This window comes from Heteronotia binoei, chromosome 3, assembly GCF_032191835.1.
Source record: "Heteronotia binoei isolate CCM8104 ecotype False Entrance Well chromosome 3, APGP_CSIRO_Hbin_v1, whole genome shotgun sequence".
NCBI lineage: Eukaryota > Metazoa > Chordata > Lepidosauria > Squamata > Gekkonidae > Heteronotia > Heteronotia binoei.
The window spans coordinates 167,017,777-167,032,392 of record NC_083225.1 but is presented as its reverse complement, the minus strand read 5'-3'; the positions used below and the strand labels follow the sequence as shown (position 1 = coordinate 167,032,392).

The 14,616-nt window shown below is 42.2% G+C and overlaps 1 protein-coding gene across 1 annotated transcript in view; it reads left to right on the top strand.

The window, feature by feature from the left end:
• The window catches only part of DDX10 (DEAD-box helicase 10), a 232,441-nt gene that overhangs the window by 26,498 nt on the left and 191,327 nt on the right, over nucleotides 1–14,616 (top strand). The window contains exon 9 of the mRNA XM_060234843.1: nucleotides 1,718–1,802. Coding sequence (XP_060090826.1) covers nucleotides 1,718–1,802 — 85 coding nt within the window. The remainder of the gene's footprint in view (nucleotides 1–1,717; nucleotides 1,803–14,616) is intronic.

Genomic DNA, 14,616 nt, shown 5'->3' with positions numbered 1-14,616 from the left:
ATCAGGAAGGGGTAGCCTAAAATGCAAAAGAGTTCCTGCTACAAAAAAGCCCTGGCTGTTTTCTTTTGGTTTTAACTAGAAATGTTTTTAACTATGATTGTAAACTGTATTGAACCATGAGGAAAGCTGGGATATAAATATTTTAATAAATAACTATAACTAAATAGATCTTTATTAAACCTCCAGCTTCACTGATCTCAATACTTTTCAAGCTCAGTACAAAACTTACCTCACAGCAGTGACTGTTTGCACTTGCAACCTGAAGAATGTCTTGTAACTGAGGGGAAGGCATATATCTCAAAACCAACCAGATTTTCAAGATTCATAAGAGAGGCAATGTGGGTTTCCTTGGTTTCAAGAGAGGTCCTGTCACTGTCCTGCACTCAGAGAATGTGTCTTTTTTCCCCTCCCCTTCTTACTGCTGCCCTCTGTGTTCCCAAAAAAGTAACTCCTGGGAATCGTGAGGTCCTCGGTCCTGCTCAAGGTTGAGATTCACATATAAAAAAATACTAGAGCTTAGATGTTATTCCAGCAAAGGTTGCAGGTAAACTGAGGCCTTAAATACTCCTTCAAGGAGATGGAGATGCAATGCTGCCCCCCCCCCCCCGAGGAGCAAACTACTAGTTCTTAAAGGTGCCATGCCTTGTTATGGCAGCAAGAATGCCACTATGGTTGGGGTGATTCTGTGTTTTTTTAGGCCCTGAGGGGGCTCAGTTGGGGAGAGATCTCAGATGCTGCTGTGGGCTCTGGGATAAAAGGGTTCAGGGTCTGAGTCAGAGGGCAGGGTTGTATACCAAAGTTGAGGGGGATGGCTCAGACTCCTGGGGTGCTTCTTGTACATCAGGGAGGGTTCTTGGAGAACTCTCAACTGCCTTCTTCTGTGTGGTGGTATCAGGTGTTCAGCACCCTCCTTACCTGGGTCTTCAGACTCTCTACCTGATGAGGAGTTCATACTGTAATCTTGGACACCCAGGATTTGGGGTGAGCAATTTGTGGTGAGACCTGGGATTCTTCACTGGGATGAGGACATTGGCAAAGTTTGTCTTCATCCCTGTTCCCGTTTTGGAATCAACCTTATATTTTAGAAAATGCATATCCTGACTTTCGGTTGTTAACACTCAAAAGAATTTACAGCAGTTCAATATAAAAATAAAGATAGGGTAAAATAATAAAAATGAATCAATAAAAAGTAGAAAGTCAGCAGTTGTAAAAATGGAACATAAAAGTAATCATAACAGAAGTTAATGCAAAGGTGAAAGAAGGAGTCAATAGACATTTAAGGGTATAAATAATGTACAAATAAAATTAAAAAATAGTGCTAAGTTGTATGTTTGAGTGAAGGAAGGTTCTTAGCTCTGGAAAGGTTGAAAGCCACTGGTTTAAATTGTGATTTTTATTTTTATTTTTTAGGATTAAAAATTTAGCATTTATAAAACACAGGTAGTTCATCTCTATCCATGTCAAATGTAAAATTACATTCTGTTTCACCAGCATTACTTAGGAACTGAAAAAAACCATTAATTTTAGAGCCAACTGTCACAGACCTGAGAAATGTGATTAATTTTACTTTGTCTCTTTAAATTCTGCAACTATAAAATAGATCTGAAGCATAGTGGGCAGGACTGCCAGATGAGAGACCCCTCCCCCCCTTGTTGTATAGTTTTAAATAGCTTTTAAATGTTTTCTGATCTCAGGATTTCTCCTCCTCCGTTTGCAGATTTCCCTGCTGTGAATTGGGTCATTCAGTTCGACTGTCCAGAGGATGCAAACACTTATATTCACAGAGTTGGAAGAACAGCCAGGTTTGTTTTATAATTTTTTAAAATTTCCTGTAGTTCATCGTTTTATTGATTTAGAAAATTACTATAGTACCTGTGCAGAAATGCCCTCCACCAAGAATTCACCCCAATGTTTCTGTCATTGGGACCACACTTTGTGTGTTCTCAGGAACCCAGGGGCAAACTGGAAGTTGGCAGAAAGGAGGGGGTCAAAGGACAGAGCTGCTTGACTCCAAACATAGAGCACTCATACTCCTGGTTACACTTACTAATGACTCTGGGTGAAGCAGGACAATGGTATACCCCCACATGCTAGTAAGTCATACCTAGAGCAATAAAGCTGGGAAGACTTGTATAATAGAACAAAAACACTTTCTTTGGGACAGGAAGGTCCTTTCAAGTGGGGAGGGAGAAAAACTGTTTATTTAAACTCGGGAGAACTGGAAGAAGCTCTCTCTCAGCTACTGGCTGAGTAGCTCTCTCAGAAGCTCTCTCTCAGCTACTGGCTCAGTAGCTCTCTCTCAGCTACTGGCTCCTTGTGTAGACACAAGCCATGAAGGACTAAGATAGGGGCTCTATCTGATCCATAGGGTCAGAGAAGGCCCAGCCATGAGATCTTTTATGGTATTTTATTATTATTCACATTGTGAGCCATTTTCAGTCCCTCTAAGGTAGAAAGGCAGCTAATAAATGTTTTAAATAAATAACCAGAACTAAAGTTAAAGATGAACTTCAAGCTACTACAATTTCAAGTAGAGCTAGCTATCCTAATTAGGTAATGTTTAGGATAAGTTCTGAGTGTGGGGAAAGTGAACTGCCTGTTTTCGCCTTTACTTTGTCCCTCTGCCAAGCCTGAATGCTAGCCCAGAACTTGCATATCTTTTTATTCATTTATTAAACTTCCTTATATTTTGAATGCTCTGGGTCTGATATCTGGAAAAACACCCCTCCTGTTTGGTCTTATTATCTGAGGTGTGATAATTGGAGGGGCAGTGAGTAAACTCACCATTGCTGGAGCATGATAGTTTGAAATTATGACGTTGCGATAGATTGCCCCAGCTCGTGCTAGCAGAAGTGTCACAGGAGGTGTGGCAAGTAGGTGGAGCCTTTAAATGGCAGTGCAGGTACAGAGTGATAGATGCATGGCCTCCATTTGGCAGCAAATACTATCAGATTTCTTGGTGGCAGAAGGTGGTAACCAGATTTTTTTTTAGGGGGGGGGACCCCTGGGGACTAGGGGGAAAGGGTGGTTGTACTAAACAGAAACTTTGGATTGCTATGGGTTTTTCTGACGTCCTGGTCAGAAAAGGAACTGAAAGGAACAAGAAAGGGTTTGCAAGATTTTTATTTCCCACCATCTCTCTAGAGCAGTCCCCAACCCCCAGGCTGCAGACCTGTACTGGTCCGTGGCCTGTTAGCAACCGGGCCGTGGAGTGAGGCAGAGACTGTCGCCTACTCCTCTAAAGACCCCCATGAGGGAGCAGAGATGGGGTGTTGGAATGGGGGCAGCCTGGGGCAGCCAAATCCCCAGCACCCCCACCGGTCCGTAGAAAAATTGTCTTCTACAAAATCGGTCCCTAGTGCCAAAAAGGTTGGGGATCACTGCTCTAGAGAACCTGATCGAGGCAGCTTGTTGAAGCAAACTTTTTAGCAGGTTGCAGAGAAGTTCATCAAGAGGAATTACAAAATATTCCTGTTTAAAAATTCATCTGGTGTACAAGAAACCTATCTTCCTTCACTTTGCTCTGAATAAGCACCCTGATGTCACGCATTTTACCTAAGGCAGGGGTCCCCAGTGTGGTGCCCATGGTGACATTGTGCCCGCTGATGCCTTTCCTGACGCCCACCAAGTATTTTTAGAAAATGGACAGGACCATGTGTGGTTTTTGCCCAGCAAGGCTTCTTATTGACCATTGGAGGTTTGATTCACTGTATAGATGATTTAAAATGTTGTTTTGGTAGCAGCTGTCACCACAGCACAAAGATCTTCACTGTGTGACTGAAGGTAAGCTGTGGCAGCCATTTTGTAGCTGGCTGCATCTCCTGTGTCAGCCATTTTCAAGCTGTGCCCACCATACTGTGCCAGAATTTCAAAGATTTCAAAAAAGGTTGGGGATCCCTGACCTAAGAGAATGTCAAATATTAAATTCTGTTAAAACCATTAGAGCCTGGACTTACTGTAGTAATTGGTATTGCTTTTGCCTATTTCTCATTCATTTTTATGGGTAAATTATTTTATTTTAGAAAATGTATATGCCTTACTTCTGTTTCTAGAGAGCGCATCCAAAGCATCTTAGCTTTATTGGTTATTTTAAGTTGGATTATGTGTTTTATTGTTCTACTGAAATTATCATAAGCTACCTCGGGCATTACTAAACAGAGGCAGCAAGATATAAATGCTTTAAATAAATAAATGCAATGACAAGATAAAAGCAAATAAAAGTGAACACAATGAAAGTTAATTAGCAAAACAGCCCCAAATACTCATTAAAAAAAGTTCGTTAAACTGCAGCCAGTACAAAAACCCATAGATAAAACAGCAGTTGATTTAAAAACTATAAAACTAGGAGTATATTGGCACTCACAAAAGACAAGAAGAGAAAAGGAAAAGGATTGGGATATAAAACTATCAAATGTCCTCTGCAACACAAAAATCCTGGCCTAGTATGCTAAAAGCAAGGGTTCAAGCCGAACTGCCTTGCCTGTCTTGACTCTTTGGCCAAATGCTTTAGAACAGGGCTACAGCATGAGGATCTTAGCTCATGGGCAAGATTCAATGGATGGAGCAGCACTTCAAGGTTCCACTCTAGGTGTCAAAATGTCACCTTCTTCCTACTACTGAAAATGTCTACTGTCATGGAGTTCTGAATTTTGTCTTCGATGGTGGATTGAAAAATTCACACAGTGGGTCCAAGTACAGAAAGGAGTGATGTTTCTATAAACCTGGAAATTTTTGCAGAAAAATCTCATTAAAAACAAATCTGTTGGAAGAGAGGGCTTAAAGCTCATCCCCAAATGGAAAATGTATATACCTGTGCATATTAAAAAAAAAATGCTAATTGAGATCTTGTAAGGGCGTGGTCAGGCTTTGTAGAGGGGAGAAAGTGGAGGCAACAGAAGGGTTGAGAGGGGAGGAGGGAAAAGCAATAGGGCAGGAGGTTGGAAGAAAAGAGAAAACAGCAATGGGAGGGTTTGGGGGAGGAAGAAAGAGGCAGCGGGGGAACTGGAGAAGGAAGAAGTGGTGATGGGAGATGGGGTGAGCAAGAGGAATCAGGAGGTGAAATGGCATTTCCCTTCCCTATGGGTGCTTGCAGGTCCTCCTCTTATATTCTGTATTAATGGCAGGCTGAAGTGTATTTTTTTGAAGTTTTAAAAATAATATATGTAATCTGCTCTTACATGGTCTTCCAAGTAGTCTTCCATTAAAATTGTATATCAGATCTATCCCTGTGTAGCATCATAAATGCTTTAGCACTCATGTGCAGATCCTTCATTGGGTCTGTAATACTTGTTTACCCATAACTATTTTGTTGCAAAAAATTCAGGTAGGCTCTTATTTCTGTTCACCTTCTGAGGTTGAGGGGAGGGGAATGTATGTTCAAGGTTCTGAGACCCTCTATGGTTGCTTGGTAGGAGACTGAATTCATCCTCATAATTTATTAAGCTTCTCATGCTTGTGATATTGAACAAGGCGACAGCAGGGAGTTGCTAGAGACTTGGAAAACTGGGGTAGAGATTTAGCATTTTACATGTTTTAAGGTATGATTAAAATGCATCCAAGTGTGCCTGCATGAGTTTCTGAGAAAATGGAAATTTCAATAAAAAACTAAAATATTTATAGTACTTGCTTTCTCCATCCATACCAAATATGAATTTGTTCTTGGGACTATAAGACCATCCATAAAATAGACCTGCCTTGATAATTTAATGTACTTTTACATCAGAAACTCATTTTTGCAGTATTGGTTGGAAAATACATTTATCTGGTGCAATTAATTGTGGGTTTTGTTTGCCTTTTGTGTCTTTTTCAAGTTCATGTTCGATTGAGAGGACTGTGTGGCTGAATAAAAAAATCAGCCAAAATGTTCATGTAAATGACAAAGGGAACGATCCTGGGTAGGACTATTCAGAAGGAAGACTCAGTGTATTCTGCAGTGCATGCTCCCAGGAAAGTCTTCTTAGGAGCATTGTATATTAAAATTTTTAAGAAAATGCCCATTATTCTGCAGGGTGAGAAGTAAATGGTTGTCATATCTCTACAGGGTTTGTCCCCTATGGATAACTGAAATTTCCAGGCTTTTTAGATGACGCAGCAGTCTTTCATTTAGAGCAGGATTTTTGTTACATCTGCCTGAGCATAGATTGGATTTCAGTGCCATTACAGTCTCTCTCAAAATGATTTTCCATAATTCAAGGCTAGAATAGTCTCATTTAGTTCTTGCCTTATTGAATTTTGGTAGTATTTATAACCAAAACACATGCTCTTTCAGTGCTTGCTGTTGAGTCATTGCAGAGGATATCTCCCTTATTGCTTTGCCATAGTAATAAGCAATTTTTTCTTAAATATTTGCTGTTGGAATTACTTTTGTTACAGACTTGCTTCGCATTCATAGCCTATCCTCCTTCTATGGAGTTCAGAGCAGCCTGCTTTTTTTTTGGGGGGGGGGCGCTGGGAGCATAAGAACACCTTTGCTGTCAAAGAACAGTGTCCATCCATCATGACAGCATCCAATCAGATGCTTCCAAGAAGTTCATATGCAACTTCAGAAGGGGGTAACCATCTTCTCTAGTTTATCCCAGCAACTGGTAATCAGATGTAGACTGTCTCTGAACATGAAGATTTTGCTTAGGTATCTATGAATTAATCATGTGTGGTATAAAGAAGGACACTCCTTTGTGTTATCAAAGATTTCAGGTTTTCACGGCTGGTAACATCATTAGGGTTTGTAGACTCTTTCGGGATCAAGTGCCGTGTTCTACTGGAGAACGTTTTCCTTCCAGACGTTTCGTTCTCAGCTGCGGAGAACATCCTCAGTGGCGTTGCAGCCGGAGCAGGCGCTCAGACCTTGGCTGCTGTGCATTGAGTGAATTGCTTTGTGTCTCCTGAACTCCTTTGTGTCTCCTGAACCTACTGCTAGAGGAGGGCAGCAACGATGAAGAGGTGTCTGGAGACTACTGCTAGAGGAGGGCAGCAGCAATGAGGTGTCTGGAGACCAAGTCCTGTGAGGAAAGGCTGAAGGAGCTTGGTATGAAGAGATGATATGATCACCATCTTCAAGTACTTGAAGTGCTGTCATAGAGGGGATGGTGCAGAGTTATTTTAAGTTGCCTCTGGCCAGACCAGAACCAGCAGGTTGAAATTAAAAGAGTTTTCAGCTAAACACTTGGAAGAACTTCCTGACAGAGGGGTGTCTCAGTGGAACAGGCTTCTGCGGGAGGTGGTGGGCTCTCCTTCCTTGGAGGTTTTTAAACAGAAGCTTAGATGGGCATCTGACAGCAATGCTGAATCTGTGAATTATGTGATCTAAAGAGAAACCAGAGTTTCTTCAGATCGCATAAATCTCTCGCCTTTTACTAAAGATTCTGTGAATTAGGTAGATCATGAGAAGGAGGGCAGGAAGGGTTGCATCAGTGCTTAGTTCTTGTGGGCCTTCCTTACATGCTCATGGAAATGCTGATTGCTACTTTGGGGTTGTCATGAGCCCTGACGGGGGGAGCTGGAAGGGTTAACAGACCAGGAAGAGTTGCCTACCAGCTCCTCAGCTGAACATCCAGCAGCTGGCCCATCAATCATTCTCCCCTCATTCCAGGCACCAGTGCTGGCTGTTCACAATCAATCTCCTCCAAACTCTACCCCTCCCATCTCAAGAGTTTGGAGCTGACTCCGAAAGGCACTTTCAGAGCGAAGGCATGAGGCATGCCGGTGCTTCAGATCTCTCAGCCCTGAGTTCTAGAAGAGTAATGGCCAACCAGGGAGCAGGCTGATTGAGGCTCCCATATAAGTCACACCCAGGACTTGGCAAACTCATGGAAGCGACAAGTCTATTCTGTGGCTTGCATCCATGCTACTTCCTGATCCTGACCTGCTTGAATTCCTTGGCACCCTGACCCTTTGGCTTTTGGACACTGACTTCTGATTCCAGTTTGCAATTTTGCTTTGGTGACTTGGCTCCTGCTTGACTTCCTGGACTTTGACCTTGGACTGGCTTTGGACTCTCGCCTGCCTGTGCCCTGAGAATGTGACAGGGATCAGGAAGCATTTTTTCTCCTGGTCATTTTGGCAAGGGATCCTGGAGGGGTTTTTCTGCCATCTTCTGGGCATGGAGCAGGGGTCACTGGTGTGTGTGTGGGGTATTTGTGAATTGTGCAGGGGGTTGGACTAGATGACCCTGGAGGTCCCCTTCCAAATCTATGATTCTATAGTTCTAATTCGCTTCCTAGTCTAATCTGAAACTTTTGTTATTACGTTGAATTTCTTCCATGCATTGGGTATTGACTGTATCTGGTTTTTCTGAAGTATGGAAACAAAACTGCACCAATCTCTTTGAAACTGTTCTTTGGATTTATACCATTAACTGTGATAGTATTTGTAGTGTGTTGTGGTGATGTGTCACTGTTTACATTAACATAATTATTGAATGGGAAGGGGCCAAAGGCCATTTAGTCTAATCCTGTGTGATGAAGCTGATCTATAACCCCCCTCCCCCCATAGATTACCCCACAGTTCAGGCTACAGTGTACCACAAACCATATACTGCAAAATATTATTAGAAAGCAGCAAATTAGAAATAACTCTCAACATTGAAACTCTTTTTAATGCATCTTTTAAAACTGTTTTTATGTTTTAAGCCCACGCTTGTGTTCATGATGTGTTTTTAAAAAAAATGTTTTTATGAAAGATTTCAGGTTTTCACGGCTGGTAACATCATTAGGGTTTGTAGAATCTTTCGGGATCAAGTGCCGTGTTCTACTGGAGAAAGTTTTCCTTCCAGACGTTTCGTTCTCAGCTGCGAAGAACATCCTCAGTGGCGTTGCAGCCGGAGCAGGCGCTCAGACCTTCTTGGCTGCTGTGCATTGAGTGGGGCCAGGGCTGCTGGAGAGCTACTATTTGTAGGCTGGAGGGGGTGTGATGAAAGGGCAATTGTTTTGTGGATGTGCCCACTGTTTGGTGGGGCTTCCTGGAAGGGTCGATCGAGGTCGGCGCTGGCGCCTACTCCCACTGGCCTATTAAGGTCACATAAATATTGCCTTGGACTCAGCAACCAGTAGCATTGGAAGACCAGTTTAAGGATGCAATGGAGATCTGTGCTGGAATTCCTGTGACTCTGGTAGACTAATACCAATTTCCTTGACCACAGCCCTCCATAAGTGCCCCCTTTCCTCTAGGGTGGCACCTGGAGGTCAGCTTTGGCAGTTGGGCTACTAGTTTCTGACTTTATTTATTTCATTAGATTTGTATCCCGCCCTCCCTTACGGGTTCAGGGCGGCTAACAAGCGGCTAACTTCAAGTCTAATCTGAAATTGCTTTAAAACCGTGGCTTTTTTTTGTAGCAGGAACTCCTTTGCATATTAGGCCACACATGCTGATGTAGCCATCCTCTTAGAGCTACAGTTCTTCTCCTGTAGCTTCACGAACAGTTTAGACTGGAGTCCAGTAGCACCTGAGAGGCCAGTAACAGTTCCAGGGCATAAGCTTTCAAGAGTCAGCAATCCCTTTGTCAGACACAATAGATGAAGGGAGCATTGAGTCTCAAAAGCTTATGCCCTGAAACTCTTGTTGGCCTCTCAGTGCTACTGGACTCCAGTCTAACTATTCTCCTGCAGACCAACATGGCTACTTCCTGAAACTAGTGTCAAGAGGAAGTGAAGTAAAGTGCCAATTGTTTTCTTTGTGGTGCCCCCAGGGCTTTTTTTTTGTATCAGGAACTTCTTTGCATATAAGACCACACCCCTTGATGTAGCCAATCCTCCAAGAGCTTTTACAGTAGGCCCTGTACTAAGAGCCTTGTAAGCTCTTGGAGGATTGGCTACATCAGGGGGGTGTAGCCTAATATGCAAAGGAGTTCCTGCTACAAAAAAGCCCTGATTAAAACCAACCATCTATAAGATTACAATCCTTGTTTAGATAAAATGACCGCTAAAATACTTGTGAATTGACTTAATTTTCCCCTTGCCCGTATTTTCTGCCTATATTGGACTTTTATTTGAAAGAGTAAATGTGATGTCAAAGAGAATTTTCTGAACACTTTTGAAATGATCCAAGTAATTTTGGAACTCTAGAAAGCTGTAGGGTTATACTTTTATTATTGTTTTTCAGCCTTTTTCTAACAACTCTACATGCTCCTGATATGAGGTTGCAATTCTTGAATATGGCAGAGATCAGAATGTGAGGAAGTGCTGTACCTCTTTCCTTTAAAACTTTGTAAAAATTAAACCAACAGTTTAGCAGCTATTAAGGAAGTTAGAGATAATTAGAAAGTTTCATGGGCCATGTAAGTTCATAACTTGTAGAATGAAAGCTAAATTAAATATCTTCCTTAATTAGGAGCCTGTGTGCCCACAGTAATTAGAATGGGATGGACAGATCACTATTTAAGTCTGAAGTTATTAGATTTATGTGCAAAATTAACTAAAAACTTTCTATGCATTTTTAGAATGGGAGGAATTGGTGTCTTATCACATCACATCAGAACATTATGCTCCAATTGTTCCTGTTTACTGAGGACAGTCCCCGAAACCTGTCCTGGTAGATCACTGTGCCTAGTTTGTCTTTTGGAAAGGCTTTTAAAATGTAGCTACTTAAATGTGCATGTGTGTTAGAGTGCACTGGCTTCCTTTTTTCTCTCCCCCCACAATAGCTATTTATCTATACAGAAAATGATGATTTGCTTCCAATCAGCTAGAAGTACAAGCTTTGGAATTTAAGCATTCTATTCAAGTTTCTTATTTTCCTTTGAAATAAGCATGCCAACAGATCCAAGTGGGCAGCCGTGTTGGTCTGAAGCAGTAACACAAAGTAGGAGTCAGGTTGTATCTTTAAGACTAACAAAGTTTTATTCAGAATGTAAGCTTTCGTATGCATGCATACGTCTTCAGACAAGGGGATAGGGTACAATGAGCTGAAATACATGTAGATGGTGGGTTAAGAGAGTAAACTGATGCAAAGTTAGGATCAAATGGTGAAACAGTGTAATAAATTGGAAGACCATTTGGTCTGGATAGCAATAAAAGGTAATAAAAGTTGCCTGTTAATCGCTGTTGCTGCAAGTCTAGGTAAAACAAAAGGACTTGTATTTCCTAGTGATGTTCTTGTCCACTAAGCTCGCCAACAGTTAATGAATATATGCCGCAGTAGTGCCTGTAAAGAAGAGGGCAGCCAACTTGATGAGGGTCTTGGAGAACCTTCCCGATGAGGAAAGGCTGAAGAGTCTGGGATTTTTCAGTTTAAAAAAGAGATGATTAAGGGGAGACATGATACAGGTTTATAAAATTATGCAGAGGATGGAGGCAGTTGATAGAGAACTTTTTCACCCTCTCTCAAAATATTAGAGCTCAGGCCTTTTTTGATACCAGGAACTCCTTTGCATATTAGGCCACACACCCATGATGTAGCCAATCCTCCAAGAGCTTACAGGGCTGTGAGCTCCAAGAGGACTGGATACATCAGGGGTGTGTGGCCTAATATGCAAAGGAGTTCCTGCTACCAAAAAAGGCCTGCTAGAACTCCAGGGCATCCAGTGAAGCAATAGATTCAGGACAGACAAAAGGAAATACTTCTTGACACAGCTAGTGATTAAAATGTAGAATCGTTGCCAGGGAACGTAGTAATGGCCACAGGCATAGACTGCTTTAAAAAGGGATTAGCCAGATTCATGGAGAGTAGGTATATCAGTGTCTACTAGCCATGGTGACTAAGGGGGACCTCTATATTCAGAGTCTGTCAACCTCTGTGTCCCAGAGCCAGGAGGCAAGATCAGGGGAAAGCCCCAGCCTCTATATCCTGTTATTGGCCCTCCAGAGAAATTAGTTGGCCACTTTGTGACACAAGATGCTGGACTAGATGAACCATTGGTATGATCCAGCAGAAATCTTCTGATGTTCTTATATTACAGGGTAAATGAATAGAAGTATATGGCTGGGTATGGCTTTCTGCAGTGGAAAGGGACGTGCAGCTTGGTTTGAGAAAACATTGATTTACTTTTTAATCTTTTTTCTTATTACCAGAATGGGCTCATAAGGAGCCAAAATCTAATCCAAATGAAAGTTCAGTAGAAAACGTGCAAGGGATTCTCTGCCGAAGGGGATTCAGACATGGTGGAGGGCAGGGCTTTTTTTGTAGCAGGAACTTCTTTGTATATTAGGCCATGCCCCCTGATGTAGCCAATCCTCCAAGAGCTTTCAGGGCTCTTACTACAGGGCCTACTGTAAGCTCCAGGAGGACTGGCTACATCAGGGGTGTGTGGCCTAATATGCAAAAGGGATTCTGCTACCAAAAAAGTCCTGGTGGAGGGAATACCTGTCTACTTCCTACCCTCCCCCCCCCCCAGCTGCAAGGATAGGTTGGACCTGTGTCTGAGCACAGAAAAGGGTAAAGTTCTACCTGGTGTGGTGTAGCGATTAGGGTGTGGGACAGGGTCTGGGAGTCCCAGGATCAAACCCCCAGGCTGCCATTGAAGCTTGCTAGATGACCATAGGCATTCTTTCTCAGCCTAACCTGCCTCAAAGGATGGTTGCTGTGAGAATAAAATGGAGGATGAGGTGTGCTGTTCCAAGCTCCTTGGTAAAAGGTTTGGATCAAAATGTAGCAGGGTAAAAAATGTAGCACTGTTCATTTATTCAGCTTGTTTAGCATTTCTGACTATGGGGGGAAATTTGAAAGTTATATCACCAACAGTGCTCCCTCTAAGCTGTGGAGTCTTGTGAGCTATTTGCATTAAAGTTGTGAGCTACTGCATAAATTAGTTTGCTCTGGGGCCAGTTTTTTCTGAGCTTAGACAAAAATGCGTGAACCGGAGGCTAAAAAACAGTTAGCTCACACTAACTCAGCTTAGATTCAGCAGTGCAGTGGTTATGAGTATAAATTGGTTTTATGGCATTTTTAGAGGTAGAAGATTTCAGCTGTTCCTTAAAAATGTGCAAAGAAGGGTTCCGCTGATTTCTTATAAATATTTGCACTTTGTCTCAAGCCTCACCCCCCCCCCCCCCCGGTGGCTTTTTTTGTACACTTCAACATACAAGTCAACACTAACATTCTGTTGACCTTTATTCATGGAGGACGGTAGACAGGGAATACCTTTGAGTGTGTGAAGCTGCCTTATACTGTCAGACCGTTATTTATACTGACAAGCAGTGAGTCTCCAGGGTCTCAAGCACAGAAAGGTCTTTCACATCCTGAGAGCCTTTTAACCGGAGATGCCAGTTCAGGCAAGCTTTTTTGTTTTTTTAATCATATTTTTATACAGTTTAATGGGATATAATGCCACTAGAGGACAGCAGTAGTTAGGTTTCATTTTCGAAAGGCCATGCTAATGTATTTTTATCCGACCGAGGGATGCAGCACGTTACATTTCAGAGTGGACTTTTTAAACGCTTTCATTCGTAGGCCTAAGGAACACCATTTGAATGCAATATTTTATCATAATGCATATTTGTATAGATGTTTTGAAAACTGGGTATTGGCAATCTATAATGCTGTTTTGTAAAATGTCGTTAGCTGCCTTAAGAACATAAGATGTCAAGAGTGCCTCTTGCCATGACTTCCATCACTGGATTGTTTGTGACTTGAGGTAACCTCATGGGGTCCAGCTTGGACTCTTATTATTTTACTCATGCATACTTCTGCCTGTTATGTCTACACCTAACTAAGTAATCACTTCTGCCCTAGGATAGAGCACACACTGGTAACCAAGGCCATCCTGTGCTATCTGACTCTCAGAGAATGTACTTTCGTTTCTTTCTCTAGGGATGCTTGCAGAGGGGAGGAGGGGGCTGCAGTTGTTAGATTTTGGCACTTAGCATTTTGATGTGTAATAGATGGACCCAAATCTATATCTGGGGGGACTGAGGCCACGAGCCTCAGTTTCAGGAAGTAGAGACTTGTTCACTGTACTTGCCTGTTATCATGTGATAAATCTACTGTACTGAAATCTGATTATCGATGAGGACTGTGCAGAACCTGACAGAAGAGCCCTCTTGGATCAGATCAGTGGTCTGTCTGGTCCAACATCCTTTCTCACGCAGTGGCCAACCAGTGCCTTGAGGCTCTATGGGCACCATTTTTAAAAATAAGGATATACAGAGCAGGGTTTGGCTGTGCCCCCCTGTCCAGGGTGTCCTTGAAGGCAAACCTGGCTTCATTGCTGTTGTGTGGAAATGGCTTAGATGTTAATTGCTGGCTGAGATGCAGATTCTTCTCTGAGAATCTGTCTATTATTTATTTATTTAGGTATTTAGAACCCACTCTTGCTCCCTATAATTAAGTGCCATCAAATCACAGCTGACGTATTGCGACCCCTCAAGGGGTTTTCAAGGCAAGAGATTTGATTTATTAGATTTGTATCCCGCGCTACGCTCAGAGCGGGTAGCATCACTGAGGAAAACATTTGAGAATTCATTATTAATACTTCTAATACATAAATACAGTAAAATACTAAATAATATACAATAAAATATTATAAACCGGCACATAATTAAAAAATGACATAACATTCAGGGAAGAGTGATGTATATATAATGGCAGATCTGAAAGGAGAGGGGAGAAGAGGGGGAAAGAGGAGGAGGCCAACCAGAGATGGAACCTGTCACTGTCTTCAACCATAGGCCTGGTAGAACAACTCTG